The following is a 19,204-nucleotide window of genomic DNA, read 5'->3' as shown; positions in this document are numbered from 1 at the left end:
TGCAATTAAGTTGTCTTGCTTGTGAGTTTTATAATTGATATGAACTGAGAGTAAGATCCTAATTTAGAACATATGAATATCTTGTTCTGTTGAATTCAGGAATGAAATTAAAGCAATTTATAAATGTCTGCTTTTAGTTAAAGTATGGGGGAGGGAGCAGAAACATCTGCATGCCAAAGCTTTTTCAGCAGAGTTGAGGATTTATATTCTGTATTTCATATTTTGAATGCTTTTATCATATAGGATTAAATTTACAGATCAGATTGACTTTAAAGGCACTATCAAAACATTTATTCTGCCTTTGGAAAATAAGTGTATTTTTTTGTCAATACTTTGAAGAGAAAATGGAGACATTTTCCAATAACCAGCCCACTATGGACTTTTCTGTGGTCTTTTTATGTATAAGAATTGGTATTCCAGAGTGAGGCAGTGTACAAAATTACTTTTTCTCCTTCATTTCCTCACTGCTGTTTTCCTCTCTGTTCCCCTTCCCCTCCAAAATGTTTCTTCATTTACCATAAAGTAACCAAAATAATTTTCTGTCTCTCTGAGCTTGTCTGTGAACCTCAGTGGCAGCTGTGGGTTTGAAATCAGGAGATGTAAACTGAGGTCCCACATCTCCACATAGTGCATGATCCTTATGTTCTCTGCCATGATGCTGTTCCTCCTAATCTGAGCGTCCACCAGACTGGAAAGAAAGAAAATGTTTAAAAATGGTAAATAATAACAACATGAAGAATAATTGCTACAAGAAGAAGCTGACTTTGGCAAAGTTGCTTCTTCACTGTAGCAGTAGCAGACAGAGCTAATGTTTGAGGAATGATGTATTTTGACTCATTTTTAATACAGACACTGTCAGCTAATGATTGCTTTGAGTTTGATACAGTGAACATGCCCTCAAACTTGAAATGTGTCTGTTCACTTACATTACATCTTCTTTTCAAACAAGTGACTCAAGTGGCTGTCCTTGATGTACAGCAGTAGTATATACCTGTATAATAATTCTTCTTTAACACAGGTGTTGTGGTACTTCCCTCATGATAATTTGAGGTGCTGCCTGTTTATTAGGTGCTAACCATATCCTGGGCTAAATAAACTGGAAGGTCAAAAGTCAAGGTGTTTATAGGTGGTAAAGTTGGAGGCTGATGTGCAAGATGTTTATCAGTACAGGATATGGTTATTGCCAAGTCAGGGCAGCCACCCTCAAAATGTTTCTGTTACTTAACAACTTACCCATCTGTGCTTTCCTCACTTCAGAGATGGGATTTTGATGCTTCACATAGATTTTAAATGTTTGAGGACTTTTGTGCCTCTGCAATGCTTTTTTAATATGTGTGGTTTCATGTATAAACATTCTACCAGATTTCATCAGCATAATTTTTATCCCCTCTGTCCTTTACGTTTTCATGGATGTGTGCAAGGAAGGGAAGCTCAGCAGTGAGTGGGAATTGATGTTGCTGTTTCTTCAGGTGTGTAAATGTGCAGCTCATTGTAATCCACTTTTAGACACACACTGTGCTGTGTAAGTACTTCTGCTGGAAATCTGTAGAGTATCAAATACCCTTCCCTCTGGCCATTGCTGTGAATCAAGGCAGGGATTTGCATATTGCACTGATGAGAATTATTAATTGGCACACATCACACCCTTGATCCATGCAGACACTTGCCTGTGGAGCATTGCTTGCAGTACTGGTTTCTTACAGAATGATGCTGTCCTCCCTCATAATCTGGGAGCTCTGTTTTATATCAGTATAGAAACTAGCAGTATAAATTCATGTAAATAGCATGTGAGACAGGAAATTATTTTTTCTTGTCCTAGTGGTTGCTTTGTCTAAGAGCACAGTTCTAAGTTAAACTTATTTTTAGGACTCCTGAGCTTTGTATCAATCCTAAATCAATTTTCCAACAGGTCTTGGTACCTCGATGGGAGACTGCTGCTGCTGCTTACTTCAGTCTGCATTGTTTTTCCTCTTGCCCTTCTTCCTAAAATTGGTGAGTAATTAAAGGAGAGAAGCGAATATTATTCTACTTTAGCAGCAATTACAGTTGAAGACTTTAAAACCTTAATGGGTTATTTATTTATTTAAACTGGCAGGGGGCTGCTGGTGGTGGTGATTACTTAAGTTGTTGTAGTGTGTTCTGCCTTCCAGCCCTGCCTAGTTAACCTATTACTTGGGTTGCAGTAGTATTTTGTCTGCAATACTAAAATAAAATCTTTACAGCAGAACATTAAAGAGCTGCATTTACTTACAGCATGCCATTAGTGGTAAGCCAGTTCTAATTCTGCCCTACAAAACTACATAAATGATCTGTGACAGGCAGTTGGAATGCTGTTATTCTGAGTCCTAAGCCCCAGATACCAAGCACTGTAATAGAAAACATGCCTAAAATGTAAAGCTTTAGCTGTACATTAGGATCACTTTCCTTATAAATTCTCTTTTATTTTTACTGTTATTTTACAGGCTTTCTTGGCTACACAAGTAGTTTATCATTTTTCTTTACGGTGTACTTTACTCTTGTGGTAAGTTAAAAAATCTCTGCACAGCTTCTTTTTTTTTTTCTTATTGTTTGAATGTTTTCATAAGCCTGTTTTGAAATTAATTGTCTTCCCCTCCCCCTTAGTTTTTTATGTGAAATTTAGAATTTTCTTCAGGTTCAGTATGTGCTTGCTTGGACAGATTACATTTGTTTGCTGAGGCTGGAAAATGTGTATGTGTATGAACTTCCAAGCATGTGAAAAGAGTTAAAGTAATTATATTTTGGGCTGGTAAATATAACAATTTTTTTTTTCTTTTTTCTTTTTTTTTTTTTTTTTTTTTGCTGATAGTGCAGCAAAGGTAAGGGGGCTGGCACATATATTTTTGTTTCTCTACTAGCAGAGGAATGGAATTCTGTTTTCTTAACTTCTAACTATTACTTACTGCAACTAGTACAGCAGAAAATTTAATATACTCCAAAATAAATTAAATTTACATGTATAATGGAGTGACAGAGTTCAGAAAAAGGCAAAGAAAACTAGAACTTCATTAAGGCAGTTTACAAGATTCATTAATATGTCAATGACCTTATTCTTCTTTCCAGCTGAAAGGAAAAGTTCTTTTCTCTGAGCCATATGGGGGTTTTTGACCCTGATGTTCACCCTCTCAAGGCCCCTGTGAGGTAGATGTTTCCAGATATCAAAAGTGAGACCTGCTAGGCAGATCTAAGAGAGAAAATGTGCCTTTAAGTTGCACTTTTTTTTCTTTTTAAAAGGAAAAAGTGTGTTAATGCACATGTGTAATACGTGGTACAACTGAGCAACTCTCACTCTGTCATCTATTTGAATCTCATTTGGGAGCCTGGCAAAAATATTCCCCCTCTGCCCTGTCATTCTGGCTTGCATTGACTTGCATTTAATACCTGTTTTACAAAGGGATAAACAGAGTTGAAGGCAAGTTGAACAAACATGCCATCCAGGAGACCAAGGCAATCCATTAGGAACTGAACCATGTGATAAAACCAAACTTCAAAGCTGTCAAAACATCTCCCTAGGGTATCCCTGGAGAGCTGCAGTGTTTGTAGGACCTTGGGAAGTATTCTTCTTAAGCTGAATATTGAGAAGCAGCCACAGCCTCTCCAGAGTTAATGGAAATTCATTTGTAATATTTATAAATTACCTTAACTTTTGACCTCTCTTCTAAAATTTATCTTTAAAAGAAAAAAAAATGGGAACAAAAAAAAAGGTAAAAAAAAAGCACTAACTATAATGCTGACACAGGCCTTTGGCTGAAGCAAGTTGAAGGGTTTTAAAGCCAGTTCAGCTCCTGGATTTCAAAGGGATTGTGTATGGATCTCTGAGGAAAGCTGTTGTAATGGGTGGATGCATTTGAAAACAACTTCAGTCCCTGAAAAAGCAAATGTGTAAGCAAGAATTGTGTGCAGCCATGCCAAGCTGGGATGAGTTAAACTAGATTTTAGTTGGTGATTCTCTATCAAAAAAGTGGGTACAAAGTGCTAAGGAAGGAATACAGACTGCTGGATTTTTAATGAAATGGTTAATTTTGTGTGCTTACTCTTGTTAAAAGGCAAAGCAGCAGCCACAATACATCTAGCTGAGGTCAAAATTTTTAAAAGCCTTTATGGATATTTCCAGAAAAGCAATACTCTTGACAGAATATTCCCTCTGACTTGTTCAGGCCCTGAAAGTCAAAGGCATTAAATGTGGTTTAGTTTTCATATCTAATTGCTTTGAAGTGGGTGATACGTGCTGTTGAAATGGTGTTTTAGTTTGCACACTGTTAATTTCTGTGTGGCAGATATGTTTTAATTTGTTCCAGAAGAGAACTGTGTTAGTCATATGGAAGTGATATAATTATATTTTGCATATACAGTAATTCTGTGCCTTTTCAAGTGCACACCATCTGTTCAGCTTTTTGCCAGCAAGCCACAATTTTACTGCAGCCTGCAGAAAAGAGACATCCTGGTCAGTCTGGTCAGGGAGTGCACTGAGCAAAGGGCTGGAGACTTCTTTGTTCTGGGTCTCAAATGTCCTCTCTGTGCCTCAGTATTTCTTCCTTTAAAGCCAAAAAACTGCTTCTAGGCTTTACTTGCAAAAATACTGCAAACATTGAGATGACCTGATCTAGGAGAATAACAAGTATGTGTAACTATTAATTCAAAGCCAGATTCTGTGAGGACCTGAGCGCTTCTGTGGCTCAGTTGTTGAATACTTCCCTGACTTGAATCCTCAGGGGAAAAAAATGGTGATTGTTAAATTATTTTTGTTATTGCCTCCCCTCTTGCTGTGTGTATTGGTGAAGCATAAAGACAGACTTGTATTTTTTTGTGTGTGTGGAGACAACATTATTGGTAGCTTGTTCAGCAAAGGTGTTAATGATTGCTGGTGGTGTTTGTCTAAATCTCTTGTTTGTGTTCCCAGAACAAAACTTGTTGTAGATTGGGAACCTGCCATATGCAATGAATGATGTTATGCACAGACAGCTCCTTTGCCCAGTGCTGTCAGTACTGCTGGAATAAAGGGATTCCTGTTTTCCCTCTGCAGGATATGAAAAAATCACTGAGAATATTGGAACACATTGATTCTCTAACTTTATTCTTTAACAGTGTGTCTGTTGTGGGCTTAAAATACCCTTTTTCCACTAGAATCTCTCTTGATTTTTAAGTTTTTTTCACTTAAAACCAAACATTTTTTATACTCCAAAAGAATGTTTATATGAAATGGGCTTAAAGTTCTAGAGGAGGGTTGTGGTGCCTGCATACTGCTCAGCTAACTGGGCTATGCTGCCAGCTTAAAAATCCTTTCCTGTTGGGGAAACTCACTAGACTACAACTGGAAACCCAAATACATTTAAATAATTAAGCAAGTGGTCAGATATAAATAGAGATTTTTTTTAAATGCACCTAGTACATTTTATTTTGTCTTATTTCCACTTCAGTCTGGTTTTAATCTGTATTACATTTATTTTAGAAAAATGTTCTCCAGCCTTTTAGGTTTGGCTTGTCTGGTCCTCCCTCTGCAATGTTTACATATATCTTTGCTCTTTGGCTTGCAGGAAAACTTCCCCTCACCACTTCCAGGCACATTTTACTTTCTCCAAACCTTGTCCTTCAGCTCCATGCCCCTTCCCAGTGCCTGTTCCAGCTTTAGACTGGAGTGGGGGAGTTCCTACAAAGCTGACTACTTTGGAGCCTTCAAAGCCTTCCCCTCTTTGGGTGCCTTTAAATACAGCCCAGGCCCAAGTTAAATTTTAGTGTTTGGTGTTTGCAGGCTGCTGTTGGGCAGGCTCCCACCTAATTCCATAAACGTGTTCCTGCCACAATGCCCTCAGCCTGCTGTACACCCACAGTTTTCTTTCCCCACATTTTGGCCAGAGGTGACATTTGTTTGCCTCTCCTGGCACTGGTGACAAGAGGGAGCATCTAATCCTCTGGGAAACACCGCTTGGCAGCATGCAAGGCACAGTTCTCTGAGCCAGGAGAAGGGCTCCCTTGCATCTTGTTCTTCTTGTGAATCTGAGTCTTTAATTAAGTTTTTAATGATTTGCTCTAGGCTTCAAAAGAATTATAGCCTCTAAAGCCAGGTAACTACAATAGGAAATTAATTAGGGCGAGGAGAGCAATGCAACTATTATTTTAAACCGGGCTTCTGAAAAAGGAGGTAACATTTCTTATTTTAATTTCCCTTTGATTTTCAGCCCTGTTACTTGGCAGTCCCTAAACCAGCAGGGTGTAGCTGAAGGCCCAATGACATTCTGGGACAATAATTGCATTTATTGTTTTTCCTTTGCTTTCTAGTCCAAACCATATGTGTCTGCCTTTCAAGATTAGCCCTAGGCTCTGCTCTATCTCTGTTGAGGGCTCGTGTGCTGCGGGCGCGAGGCTGGGCTCGCTAACACAGCAGCAGTCCTGGCCAGGAGCCCCTTGCTGTGCAGCCCAGGGAGGGTGGCTGGCAGTGCTGCTTGGATTTCAGCTCATGTCAGAGCCCATTGCAGTGCCCCACCTCCAGATCCCTGGGCCATAAGGCTGCCAGCTGTGCGGGGCGAGCAGCTGGATGGAGTGGCACTGACACGGAGTCTCCTTCTGGTGGCCTGGCTGCCAGGCAGGCCTGGTGATTTACTGGGGGTGCAGCTCCCTGCTGGGTGTTCCACCAGGCTGGTACTTCAGCTATGTGTATCTAAATTGAAAACTGATTTTTAGGTTATCATTCATACGTGAAATATGCTGTCTCTGCAGGTTATGATTAAAAAATGGTCGATTCCTTGTCCTCTACCTCTGAGTAGTGCCATAGAGGCTTTACAGGTAAACTGCATGCTGGTTTGAAGTTCTAATTTTACTAGTAAACTGTAATGCTTTTTTTATATTAACACTTTCAAAATGGCTTGCAATTTAAATTCCTTCTTTTATTAATCATCACAGAATCTGAAAAGTTTCATGTCTGTGGTTTGGGCTTATTCTTTCATTATGCCTTTTTTTTTTTTTTTGCATTTATGTTTTACAGGTTTCAAATTCTACTGGGGATTGTAAAGCAAAGCTCTTTCATCTTTCAAAAGAGGTAATCTCTATTAACAATGCACAAACTTAAAGGGGGGTGGTGGTTTTTAAAAAATTGGGGTTTAAACCTTACCCAGGGTAAGCTGTCCTTGTGTAAAACTCATTATGGGCTGCTGAAATATTTTCTGTACCTGCTGCCAAGTACTATCCAGTCTCACTTTTTTTTTTTTTTTTCTTTTTTTTTTGTGTATGAAGGCTGATTGTCCAAGTTAGCATTTATGAAAATATTTTGGAAATATGACCAAAAAAGAAAGTATAACAGATGAAGCAGTGGTCAGCCTCATCATGCAATCAGATCAAACCCTCAGCTGGAAGTTGGTGCTGCTTGGCTGTGTGCTCTTAGTTCCTGGCAGGGTGGAGTGGCTTTCCTGAAGCTAACCTTAGTTTTTGCTCACCTGAAGCTGATTCTTCAGGCCTGTTGCAAACTTGTGCATCTCACTGGGTGCCAGCTCTGGTGTTTGTTAATTAACTTGGCATTTAAATCATGTAACCACCCATCAAGGCTTGCAGGAGAGGAGGTGTCATGTAAAGCCTTGGTCTCTGGGGGGTGAAGAGGGAGGGAAAAAAGTAAATCTGGGATAGCCCTGTAGTGAGATCTAGGAGGGATGTGGCTTCATTTCTCTGTAAAAACAAAAGTCCACCCTACCTCCCAAGATAAAGGGAAGGGAAAAAAAAAGCTTGGGCAACACAAACATCAGACAAATGTTGTCTGTAGATCAAAGAAGAAATGGTGCTTTGACCAGAAACATCCAATGTGAGATTCTGGCCTTTTGTGCTTGGAAGAATCTTGGGACTCATCTCTCCTTCTTTTTAAAATTACCTCTATCAATAGAAGGTGGCATATCTTTACCAGTATGGGCCTGATTATTTCAGCACAAAAGTGTTTGTTATAGTTCAGCTTATTCTACTTGGCAATTGCAATAAGCTGTACTAGATGATTCATCCCTTTTATTACAAATTTTTGGAATAATACACCACTAATTGTGTGGTTGCATCTTTAATTACATAACTGTCTTAAAACTTTAGATGCCAAAGCATGTTATATTTCCTGTTAATATTTTATGTTATATTTTATGTTTTATCCAAACTTTTCTGAAGGAGTAATAAAATAGTGAGGTCAGGCTGAAGGAATCAGTAATTGACAGGTAGCCATGGATAGTAGAATTTGGAAAAATGCTTAGAGAATTTCACAAATAATACACTGGCTCTGGGACACATCCTGCTCTTTCTACATAAGTACTTGGCTTCAGTATAGTCAAAAAAGAATCTTGCAGTTTTTGGCTTATAGGCAGCATGACTTCTCCTGATGATGAAACTCAGCTATGTCCACTTGAACTGACATGACTTGAAAGTGTTGAATTTTTGTGGACTGATTAGAGACACCATTTCTGTCTTGTGGAGATTTATCTCAAAGCATTCATCTGGAAATATTTCCACTGACTTCCAACACTTGAACTGAATTCTGAGTTCATACATATTTTTCCAACTAGCAGTAACAGCAAACAACTTACAAGATGTTTTCTTTCTGTTTCAGAGTGCTTATGCAATACCAACTATGGCCTTCTCTTTTCTGTGCCATACCTCAGTCTTGCCAATCTATTGTGAGCTCCAAAGGTGATGTATGAACACATGCAATATTAAAATAGAATTATAACCTTTTTTTGTAATACTTTCCCTAAATTAATCCCTAAATACTTTCCTTAAATTAATGAGTAATTTTTATTTTTAGGTCAGTGCAGAATTCACTGCAGAATAAGGAGCTTTCATGGTTTGGGAAATGTATAGTTTTAGTCTGTACTGGCTTTTTCTCTCTTAGAGGAGTGAAAAGTAGCAAATGTGGTTTCCATCATCAATGTCAGGATATTGTCCTGCCCTGGAGAATCAGGAGAAAAAAAAGGTTATTTGCTAAGGTACTTTAATAGTCAATTTTTGTGGCTGTAACTGAATCTGCATTTGGCCATATCTGATCCAGTGAGGGGTTTTGACATAGATTCTGTTCCTGGCTCTGAACAGGTATCAATCATCCTGGTAAATCCCAGTTTTAATTTAAAAGAGACACTGGGAAGTCTAAATTCCATACAGGATGGGGACAGTGTTAATTGTCTGCTTGGTAAGTGCCCTTTTAATAACCAGATTAAAAATACTTTTAAACACCCTAAATATCAGTGACAGCACAGCAAAGCCTCAGTGACATTAAATTAGACCAATGCTTCCTTATGAAAGGCAAGGTACTGTATAGATTTTGCTGTGTTTAATCATCCCCTATACAGATAAAACAACACTGATTTCATTTTCTTTCTCTGTTTTAGTCCATCCAAAAGGAGAATGCAGAATGTAACTGTCACAGGAATTGGCCTGAGTTTCCTAATTTACTTTATGTCTGCTCTCTTTGGGTACCTGACATTTTATGGTAAGTGTATTCTTCAGGTATTCCTTAGAACAAAAGTTACTGATAAAAGATAAATGTCTCCTGCCTGGAATGCTTCAGGCATTAGTACACTTGAACCCTCAGATTTTAAAAATTCAGAAGGATAGGCTTTGAGCTGGCTCTTCCAGCTTCTGGCTCCTGAGCCAAAAATGTGTTTGTTTGATACATTAACTGAACCAAGAAGTGCACATTTCTTAGAAATGTTGTTGACATTTGATGAAGTAACTATACCTTTTTATTACCAGTCAGAAGAATGGGTGGGGTATCACAGTTGCCCTACGAATTCTACAGACATTTTCATTTGCTGTGGAGTTTAGGTGACAGTGTGCTGCAGTACCAATTTAATTACTCTACATTTGGACTTCTAAATACCTCTGGGTACAGATTTTCAGTAGAGCTTCAGCATAGATGACTTCTTCTGTCTGGCATTCTTGTACTTCAGAAAGATTTCAGGCCCCTTATCTACACAGTGGCCCTTTTTAAAGGTCCATCACAGCACCAAGAATATTGGCTTTTAGCATCTAATAATTCCAGATTTTTAGGGACTTTGTACCTTTTACCCCCAAGTATAAGCATGTCTGACAATGTTCCCTAGATATCCAGAAACCTTAGAAAAATTATATGGGGAGTCTTGAAGGCCCTAACAGCCTGTTGGCCACTACTGCTGTTTGCTGACTGTCTCCATGAGGTTTGTTGGAGAATATAAATTTTAACTGCAACTCAGAGAGGTTCAGTAGGCAGTGCAGGGCAGCTGTCCAGATGAAATCTTAATAAGAAGTGGGGGAAAAAAAAAGAGGAAAAAAAATAGTCCTGGAAGCCATCCCAGTTCCTGTTACCTTTACTGCCATGATTTCTTTGGGACCAGACCCTGTCTTGACTGTAGCCTCTCAGACTGTTTCACTGGGAATGGTTTGGGTTTTCTGCAGACTTGATTTCCTTTAGTAACTCTAAAACTCAGGAGCCTGAAATGCTGGAACCAGGAGTGGATGTCTGTAAGAGAGTTGTTTTGTTTGTTTGGTTTGGTTTTTTCCCCTTGCAAGCTTCTTCATCTTTTCACTTTTTGGTTGTCTTGTTTAATTAACTTATTTCTTTAAACAGAGAAAGTCTGTTCCCTGTTCCTAAAATACCAGTCTGAGAAAATGTAAAACATTTTATTTTAAATTGGAAACAAAAGAACAGTTCCCTCTTTGAAATGAGGCATGTTTCATCTCTCTGTGGTTCAGATGGTTCCTTCTGTTTTCTGTGAATTTGAAACTTCACAGGGTGACTGAACTTTGAAAATTTCAGTCTGTTCTGAAGTCCAAAAAAGCAGAGTTAAGATTAAAAAAAAAAAAGAAAAAAATCAGGATAGCAGACCACTCTCAGTGCTCTGACTTTTGCTGTTTAAATTTCCTCCTTTTTTTTATGCTGTCTCCTTCACGTTTGTGTTTTTTCTTTAGGCATCTCTGGCTTCAGCAGAGGCTCTGCCTGGCTTTGTCTCCTGAAATTTTTAATTTCCCTGAAGATTTTGCCTCCTAGTGTATCAGTAATGCCAGAGTGTGTCTGCATCCCCCAAGCAGATGGATCCATTTGAATGTCACCTTAATATGCCTTGCTAATTACCTTAGCTCTCCAGTGATGAACAAAGCAATTAATTTGTCTTGTTTTCAGACAAAGTGGACACTGAGCTGCTGCAAGGTTACTCCAGGTACCTGCCCCACGATACCATCATCATGACTGTGAGAGCAGCCATTCTGTTTGCTGTGCTCCTGACAGTCCCTCTGATCCATTTCCCAGTGAGTATTCCTGAGAGCTCTGCAGCTGGCACTGAGCACTGGTCACTAATGTTTTGCAGACTGCAATTCTTGAGTCACATCTAGTCTTGTGTATCTTATTCACTTGTCAAGTGATTGATCAAAGACCACATGTTTGCATATGTTCCATGAAAGCTCCAAAATAACAACTAACCACTAAGCTAATTTGTGCTCTTGAGACAGATTTCAGATTAAAACTAGCCCACAGCATTGTTTTTAATTTAGAGAATTCAGAACTTCTAAAGTTTATTTAGTTTGATTTTTTTTCTCTTAAATTGAGTTTTGCTGACTTGGTTTTTCCTTTCTACATGCACGCACCCACACACAAACACACTTGTACTTGAAACTCAATTTAATTGTAAATTAAAAACACATATAGACCTACTTCACCAAAAAACCCCCTAGTTTAGCTTATCAATACTGTGGTAGAATTGAAAATTCATTCTTTTAGGACCAAAAACTGTGCAGGCAAAACTCTGTGTATGGAAGCACTGTATAGATAATGCATCAGTTGGCAACATGCTGACATTTGCTACCAGGCATTTCAAAGAGAAAAATTCCTATCTCCCAGGCCTTCTTTTGTCCCTCCAAAACAGGGAGGGGCCAGTCATTTCTTAAGACTAATGGCCATGTGATAAATCTTGCTTTAATACAGTAATAAATTACATTCTACACCACAGAGAGACAAAGCATTAAAGTAGTACTAATCTGTTGGCATTTTGATTTTTAAAATGTTCTTTCACATCTGGAATGATGTAATTCTTAAAGTTATGGAATTGAGATAAGATCAAAAAATGTGTGTGTATGTATGTATTTACCCACACAGTGTTTGTCTTTTATTGTGTAGGCAAGGAAAGCTGTCTTGATGGTGTTTTTCTCTCATCTTGCTGGGTCCTGGATTTGCCATATCCTTGTCACCTTAACACTGAATGCAGTTGTTGTTCTCTTTGCAATGTATGTGCCAGACATAAAAAATGTATTTGGAGTAGTTGGTAAGTTCTTGTGGTGGTTGGTTTTCTTGGGTTTTATTTAACTTCAAGAAATTCAGTATATGGTTCTGCAATGTACTTCAGTCTTCTCTAAACAAAATCTTACTTTCTGTTTTTTAAAGGTTCAACCACATCAACATGTTTGCTTTTTGTATATCCTGGACTATTTTATCTTAAACTTAACAGAGAGGACTTTATTTCACCACAGAAACTTGGGGTATGTTTTCTGTTTTCTCATCTGCACTAATAATGTTTAAACAGGCTCATTTTAAATGCATTTTAATACACAGTGGAGCACAATCCGAGGGGCAAAGCTCTTGTTTTCATTGCAGCTCACAAAATCTCTGAGCATTTTCTTTCATCCTTCCTGGTAGCTCTGGTCTTTCTGAAACTCCTTCACCAGAGTTTTTGGCAAGCAGCGTGTCTGTGTACTGGACCATTGATCTGATTATGTGCTTTTCCCTATAGTTTTCAGATGTTGACTTTTAATCCAGCTTCTGCTCACTTTTTACCTGTTACTCTGGTGTCTGGGCACTTGGGACAAAGCTAAACTGCATTTAAGTGGAACAGTTTTTTGTGCTTGTTTTCTATAAAAGACTTTGCAAAAACATCTTTTGGTTTTTTTTGTTCTCTTCCTTTTTGTTTGTTTTTTTTCCTCCTCTTTGTGGTTTCTCTTTTGTTGTAGTAGGTTAAGTTCTGGGCTGGAATTTGTGCAGGAGCCTGCTTTTTGCACTGTAACTGTCTGTCTTCATTTAACCACTGCTCAGCAGAGTGGCCAAAATGCTGACAAAATGTTTATACAGAGTTTTTCTGCTATTCTTATGATTCATGGGGCTGCTCTTGTATTGACAAAACAGGGAATCTGAAAGAAAATCTAATAATGATGCCCTCTGACCACCTAAAGTCATGACTAGTTCCAGCAGATTTGGGGGCCTGTATAAATCAGCAAGCTGCAGTCTCTTGAACTGTGGTTTTATCATCATCTGGCTGTTCAAAAATGTAAGAAATCCATTGTAATTTTAATTGTATTTTGAGTAAAATACTAATAAGTTTCTCCATTTGTTTAGAGTTGTAAAGGGCAGATTATTTTTTGTGCAGCTGGATGGTGTGAGCAGGGAAACCAGGCTGCTCCAGGAGTTCCCAGGGAAACTATCCCAGGCTTGGTTTAGTTTCCCACTAAGCAGATTCTTTGTGTTTGAAGACTGAGTAATTTGAAACATTACAGATTATTTTAAAAGACACTATTTGTACCTGATTTTGTGGACTTTCAGAGCAGTAACTTTTGATTTTCTTTCTTCACAGGCATGTGCCTTGGTTATTTTTGGCATTTGTGTTGGCCTTCTCAGTTTGGTTCTGATAATTTTCAATTGGGTTGATCAATAAGAGCTATTGACACTGTCTGAACTGAGCTCCAGGAGGACAGCAAGAAGCAGAGAGGTGCCAACACTGCTGCAGTGAGTGCTGGACATCCTAAAGGAGCACTGACCAAAGCTGCCAAGGAAGAAGTAATGCTCTTCTCAGCTCCATTACTGATGGTCCTTCTTTAATTTGAGTCACTCTTCAGTAACTGGACAATTCATCTTTGCCATTCTCAAGTATGAGTTTTTGATGATGTAATAAGGACAGGTAAAAAGGTCTCAAGAATTTCTGCAATGCAGAAATGGTTTAGGGCACATGGTGAACAAAACAGAAACTTGAAATAACTTGTCCTTTCAAAACAGCAAGGTGAATAGACATGACATCAGTCTTTTTGTGCATAATGTGATGTGTGCACATAGGATAGTGCACCTTGTCCTAATCCTTGAAAGATTCCTGTTGTTTGACTAATTTCCAAAATTTCAGCCAGTTCACATTAAGAATATGTTCATTCCAAGTGTTTATCCTGATTTATCCTAAGATGGATCCAGAGACCAACTGCCTTAGCTCAGTTTAATGGGCACGATATTATTTGTTAATTGTTTTGTAAAATACAGTTTTTCTATGTCAGCACACTTAAATCATCCTGATGTAATTTTTGAATTAGCAGCTTTTGTCCATCAAGCATATTAGCTTTTAGTAGCATTTCATTTTGGTGTTTCCATTTTGCAGTTAATAATAGACACTTTTCAATTAATAGTTACTTTTGAGTAGTACTCAAAGTACCTCAGTACCTCACCAAGTGAAAGACTCTTCTCTTTTTCTCTCTTATTCCCATTTTTACAAATCTTTCAGGTCTTTCATAAAGTCTTCCTATATTTTATGTTCTTGTGTGTTTCAGAGAAGATTTGGGCTTAAAAAAAGAAAATCCGCCTCTCTTGAAAACAAAGGGACATTTCACTTTTATGGAACCCTAATTTTACCTCAGACGTCTCTGAACTTCCATGCAGTCTTTTATAATTCCTTATTTTTTAAGGAATGTGGATGCAATTTTCAACACCATCTGGGCTTTGTTGGAAATGGTATTGGGTACCCACAAGAAGAGTTCCTCATTTGAGTAGATTGAAAGCAGTGGCTGAGACCACTGGGAGGTTTTTTAGCGTTTCCTTCTGTCAGGTGGGATTTGATGGCCCTAAAGTGGCTTTATCTCCTCAGAGATTTCATGCCCTAAGGAAGCAAAGGCTGGTTGATCCTCTCCTGTCTAAAGGGGAGGAGCAGCAAATAGCAGTTTGGAATCACCTTCTCCCTATTCCTGATTTCTCCTGACCACAGATCACTTGGCTCTCTCAGGGTCCAGTTACTTTTCAGTTTTTGATGGATGGCCTGAAGGCACCCAGGTGGTGCAGGGTAGTGCTGCTTCAGAAATGCTTTTGGCTTGGAAGTATCCTTCTACCTAGGAGTTTAATTTAGAAATAGACATGTGGTGATGCAGGGAACTAACTCAGAAATTTTGGTAGGATCCCAAAGAAAAAGATCCCTGGAAAAGACTGGCTGTTATTTTTATAATGAAATTTCTAGCAGAGGTTTCTTGACTCCAGGTGAGCCCTGTAATAATTTGGCAGTACCAGAAACAGCACATCCACACTTGGCCAGGAGCTCCCAGCTCCTCCTGTGGCACTGGCAGTGGCTCCTGTCACATGTTTACCCAGCAGAAAACCAAGGTGACCACGAGATGTGACATTATCTGCCTAAAAAGTGAACTTGCCTTTATTTTTCCAGTTCAAACTCCTGCTAACCAGGTGCAGCTGCCTTCCTGCCTGTGGCTGCCCTTTGATAGCTGAGTCTCATGGGCTTTGTTACACTGCAGGGGTTCAGATGCTCATGGAATCTCTGGCACTGTTGTAGAAAACTAAAAGTGTACCTTGAGTCAACCCTGACAGCTGTACATCAGGAGGTGATTCTCAGTCTGACTGAACCAAAACTTCTTTGGAAAACAGGAGACCTTACATTGATGAGAATTAACTCAGGGATTTTTGTCAGACACTAGAATTTAGGGAGTGTATTTATTTGAAATTTTATGGAAATTGTTTCTCATTTATTATCTGCTCTCGTAGCACACCGTTGACTAGTACTGGTAGGTCATTACTGCAGTCACTTTTATTTTAAACTCTAACCAGTAATGCTTAAGTCTGAATACTTAGATTATCTGTGAGCGGACAGAAAGCTGGCAAAGCTTTGCTGAGCTTTTGCTCTTCCCTCCTCTCCCTGAAAAAGCTGAGTCTTACCATGCACTGTAATGCTCTGTTGCCCTGGGGCAGTTTGGTTTGTGTGCATCATCTTGAAAATATGACTGAAAAAAATACCTGAAATACAGTGTTAATTTTACAGGGGATTCCTGCAGTGCTGCAGAAATCACTACAGTATTGTTTTAATCCTTGGGTGTTATCCTAACTAGCCTGGCTGCTGACTGACTGTCCTGATAGGTAGACTTTGGAATGATGAATTCCAGTGTATGAGGTTAACACTTGATGAGGATGAATGGAAGCAATTCACAGCTCTGCTGAGCTCTGTTATTACATTTTGGCTGCAGAAAGGAGAGCACAGGGGTTTGCAGAATGCCTGTTACCTTTCATCTGGAAAAGAACTAGAAATGCTGCTACTTCTGAGTTTCTGTAGTTCATAACTTAAAATATGGAGAGAGGGGCAGAAAAAGAATTTCTGTTCCCAAATTTAGAAGGTATGAGTGTTGTCCACGATGAAAAACCAGAGTAATTTATCATTTTCATCTCCCATGGCTGTGCTGTGCATTCTGTTTCTCAAAGGGTTTTTCTACAATTGTGCACTTGCATGAAGTTTTTGAGCAGAAGAGGCCTCCAGTGTGGAGCTCTCAGTTCATTTAAATGCTGACAAATATTTTCTTCATTATTCTTGCATAGAGATATTTTTCTTCCAAATTTCCAGATTTATGAATTTCAGTGATTCTGCTTTATTGCCTGTCATCAGCATTTTCCAACCTTCTTCACTGAAGACTTGACAGGAATGGATGAAGGGACCCACAGCATTTCTGAACTCGCTTGGAAAGGTTCCCTTTCCCCACTTGAGCAGGAAGAACAATGTGAGAGATGAAAATGAATTGGTTGCCTTTGATTTATTTTCTCTTTTTCTCCTATTTCCATTCCTTGTCCATTTGGAGGCTGCTCAAGTTTCAGCTGGACTGTGGTAAGCTGGGTGTGAAGAGTGGTTTTTGTCACAAGAATGGCAGGAAGGAGACTGCTAAACAACAGTGCTCAAAACCAGGATTATTGTAGAACTCCTTTCCTAGTTAGATTTAATTTAACACTTCACCTGAAATTGTTGTTTTCCAGTTGATTTTGATGTTGAAACCATTCATTGCAGCTGCTTTCCATACAAAGAAACCTTTGGACATGTTCACTCCTACTGCCAGTGGGAGAGAATTTTCAGTGTTATAAAAGTGCTGTGTAATTCCTGCAGTTTGTGGTGGTGGTCTTGGTATTTGTGTGCTTCAGTAGTGTTCATCCAGCCATGCTTCACGTGGAAATGGAATTCCCAAAAGAAATAAATAATGATCTGGATGTAAAAATTGCCCAGTTCAGTCAGACCTGTATGTTGTACAACAGATTTTCTGTTCTGAGTTCTCCTTGCCTCAGAGTCACTGTGGAACATCCAGGGCACATTCCAAAAAATGACCAGCAAAAAATAAAGAACAGTTTACACTGTACACAGCTCTGTGTGTGATCCCCACTCTGTTGTGCAGGTGGTACTTTGCAGCACATCCTGAAATGTTCCCAACTGCCCCTTCTGGGCCAATCTGCTCCCAGTGATGGATTTACTCTTTGGACTGTGCTCTCCAGAACACCAGGATGCAAAAAATGAGAAATGCAGTTACTGTCCTCCCAGGTATTGGTTCATGGACAGCAAACCTGCCTCTTCTCTGCTGATCTGGTCCCCCCTGTGAACAGGAGCCAGCAGAATTTATTTTAGAGGCTGGTTTCTTCAAGAATCAGGAGAATGGAAGTTAACAAATGTAAATAAACTTGTGTTTCTCAGCTGGAAGTGACTGCATCTAACCCAAGCTTGCTGGTGGTTTAGCTACAACCACTTGCCAGGTAGGAGCTTACCACAAACAGAACTCACCCACATGTGTGCATGATATTTAGAGCTTTTGAAAATGTCAGCTGTATTCAGGAAATTAAAAAAAAAAAACCAAAAAAACACCAAAAACCAAAACAGTGGAAGCTTGTAGGGCTATCAAAATTGTTTCTTTTACAAGTATGAAATCAGTGTTTTTTAAAATTTATTTCACAGCTCTGTGCCAGCACTGCCTCTGAGATGTGGGGAAAGTGTGAGCAGCTGAGCTGGCAGTGCATAATGGGGTGAAAAACTGCTCATGGAGACCCTTTGGGAAGGGCCTTCTTGTTGGGCAAGGTGAGGGTCAGTCATGGGGAACAGGCCATTTGGCTGGCCAGGAGGGGCTCTGGAGCATGGATGTGCTTCCTGGCTGTAAGTCACAGTGCTCTCCAATAGCTGTGTCCTATCAGTGCCGCTCCCAGAACTTTGCAAGGTCCAGGGCAGTCCTGGGAATAAGCAGACATGGAAACCCCCTTATTATTGTACTGCTAGCTTGATTCCAGAGCTGTAGGAAGGTTCACACACGTGGAAATGAGTACCAGCAACTCTGTTCACTTAGAGTGTTTGCCTCAAGTGGAACTGGCACCAGAGAGCACAAATCCCAGCGTTTTCCATGCAGTGCAGGAATGAGCCCTGTGCTGCACTGCCTGTTTTGTGTATCCCACCGTGCTCAGCCTTGCTCCTGCCCCAGCACCATCCCTGCTCACACACTGGGGCAGCTCCCAGCACCTGGTTTGAGTTCAGAGCTCGTTTGCACACGATGTCACAGTTTTATTGTCAGCCCAGCCAAGGGCAGGACAGCTCATCCTGGGAAGGTTTGCGCTGAGCCTTTACGTTGCTGCCATTAATGCCTTCCCCAGCTGATCTACATTTCAGATTTCAGGCATGATTTAACTGAAGTCCCCAGGTGTTTGTGGTGAAGGTTGGTGTGGTGGCTGATCAGCCCTGGGTGCAGGATGACTGTTCTGGAGACAGGGTGGAAATTCCTGCTCCATGCACCGTGGAGCCAATCGCAGATGTGGCCGAGGAGAGTTAATGAGCCCTGGAGGCTCGGGGCTGTTCCAGTCTGTTGCCTTTCAGGAGCCCATCCTCTGCTCCAGGGACTGAAATGAGACAGGGTTCATGAGAGCCCCTTCTTTCCACCCTCCCAGGTAGCTCCCCTTGATACTGGGATTTACACAGGGATGGAGAAAAGATTTGGGATGTGGTTATGACAGCACAGAACCTGTCGGGCTGGAGCTGGGGCCTTGAAAATCTCAGGCCTTATTCTCACCTTCTGTCACACTTGGCTGTTTCTCTGTGCTTTGGGCTGAAAGTGGGGCTTTAGTGTAGCATTTCTGGGTGTGTGCAGCTCTTGGCTGTGAATCTCCTGGAGGAATGTTAAAGAGCCTCTGTTTCACAGCTCCCTGCAGGTCTGACACTGGGACACCCTGGGACTC

General features: G+C 39.9%; 1 protein-coding gene across 2 annotated transcripts in view; it reads left to right on the top strand.

Moving 5' to 3' along the window:
- SLC38A6 (solute carrier family 38 member 6) overlaps positions 1–17,658 on the top strand; it is a 37,715-nt gene extending 20,057 nt beyond the window's left edge. The window contains exons 7-16 of one of the 2 annotated variants that reach the window (XM_041400518.1): positions 1,910–1,992; positions 2,463–2,521; positions 6,733–6,798; positions 6,998–7,051; positions 8,585–8,664; positions 9,360–9,460; positions 11,129–11,253; positions 12,119–12,263; positions 12,383–12,477; positions 13,563–17,658. In XM_041400518.1, coding sequence (XP_041256452.1) covers positions 1,910–1,992; positions 2,463–2,521; positions 6,733–6,798; positions 6,998–7,051; positions 8,585–8,664; positions 9,360–9,460; positions 11,129–11,253; positions 12,119–12,263; positions 12,383–12,477; positions 13,563–13,643 — 889 coding nt within the window. In that variant the 3' untranslated portion in view covers positions 13,644–17,658. The remainder of the gene's footprint in view (positions 1–1,909; positions 1,993–2,462; positions 2,522–6,732; positions 6,799–6,997; positions 7,052–8,584; positions 8,665–9,359; positions 9,461–11,128; positions 11,254–12,118; positions 12,264–12,382; positions 12,478–13,562) is intronic. The other variant, XM_041400527.1, reaches the window with a different exon arrangement.
- Positions 17,659–19,204: the final 1,546 nt, after the last annotated feature.

The sequence above is a fragment of the Onychostruthus taczanowskii genome, unplaced genomic scaffold (genome assembly GCF_017590055.1).
Source record: "Onychostruthus taczanowskii isolate IOZ18803 unplaced genomic scaffold, ASM1759005v1 scaffold1, whole genome shotgun sequence".
Lineage (NCBI taxonomy): Eukaryota > Metazoa > Chordata > Aves > Passeriformes > Passeridae > Onychostruthus > Onychostruthus taczanowskii.
The sequence above is the reverse complement of the archived record's forward strand: the minus strand, read 5'-3'. Positions and strand labels throughout refer to the sequence as shown.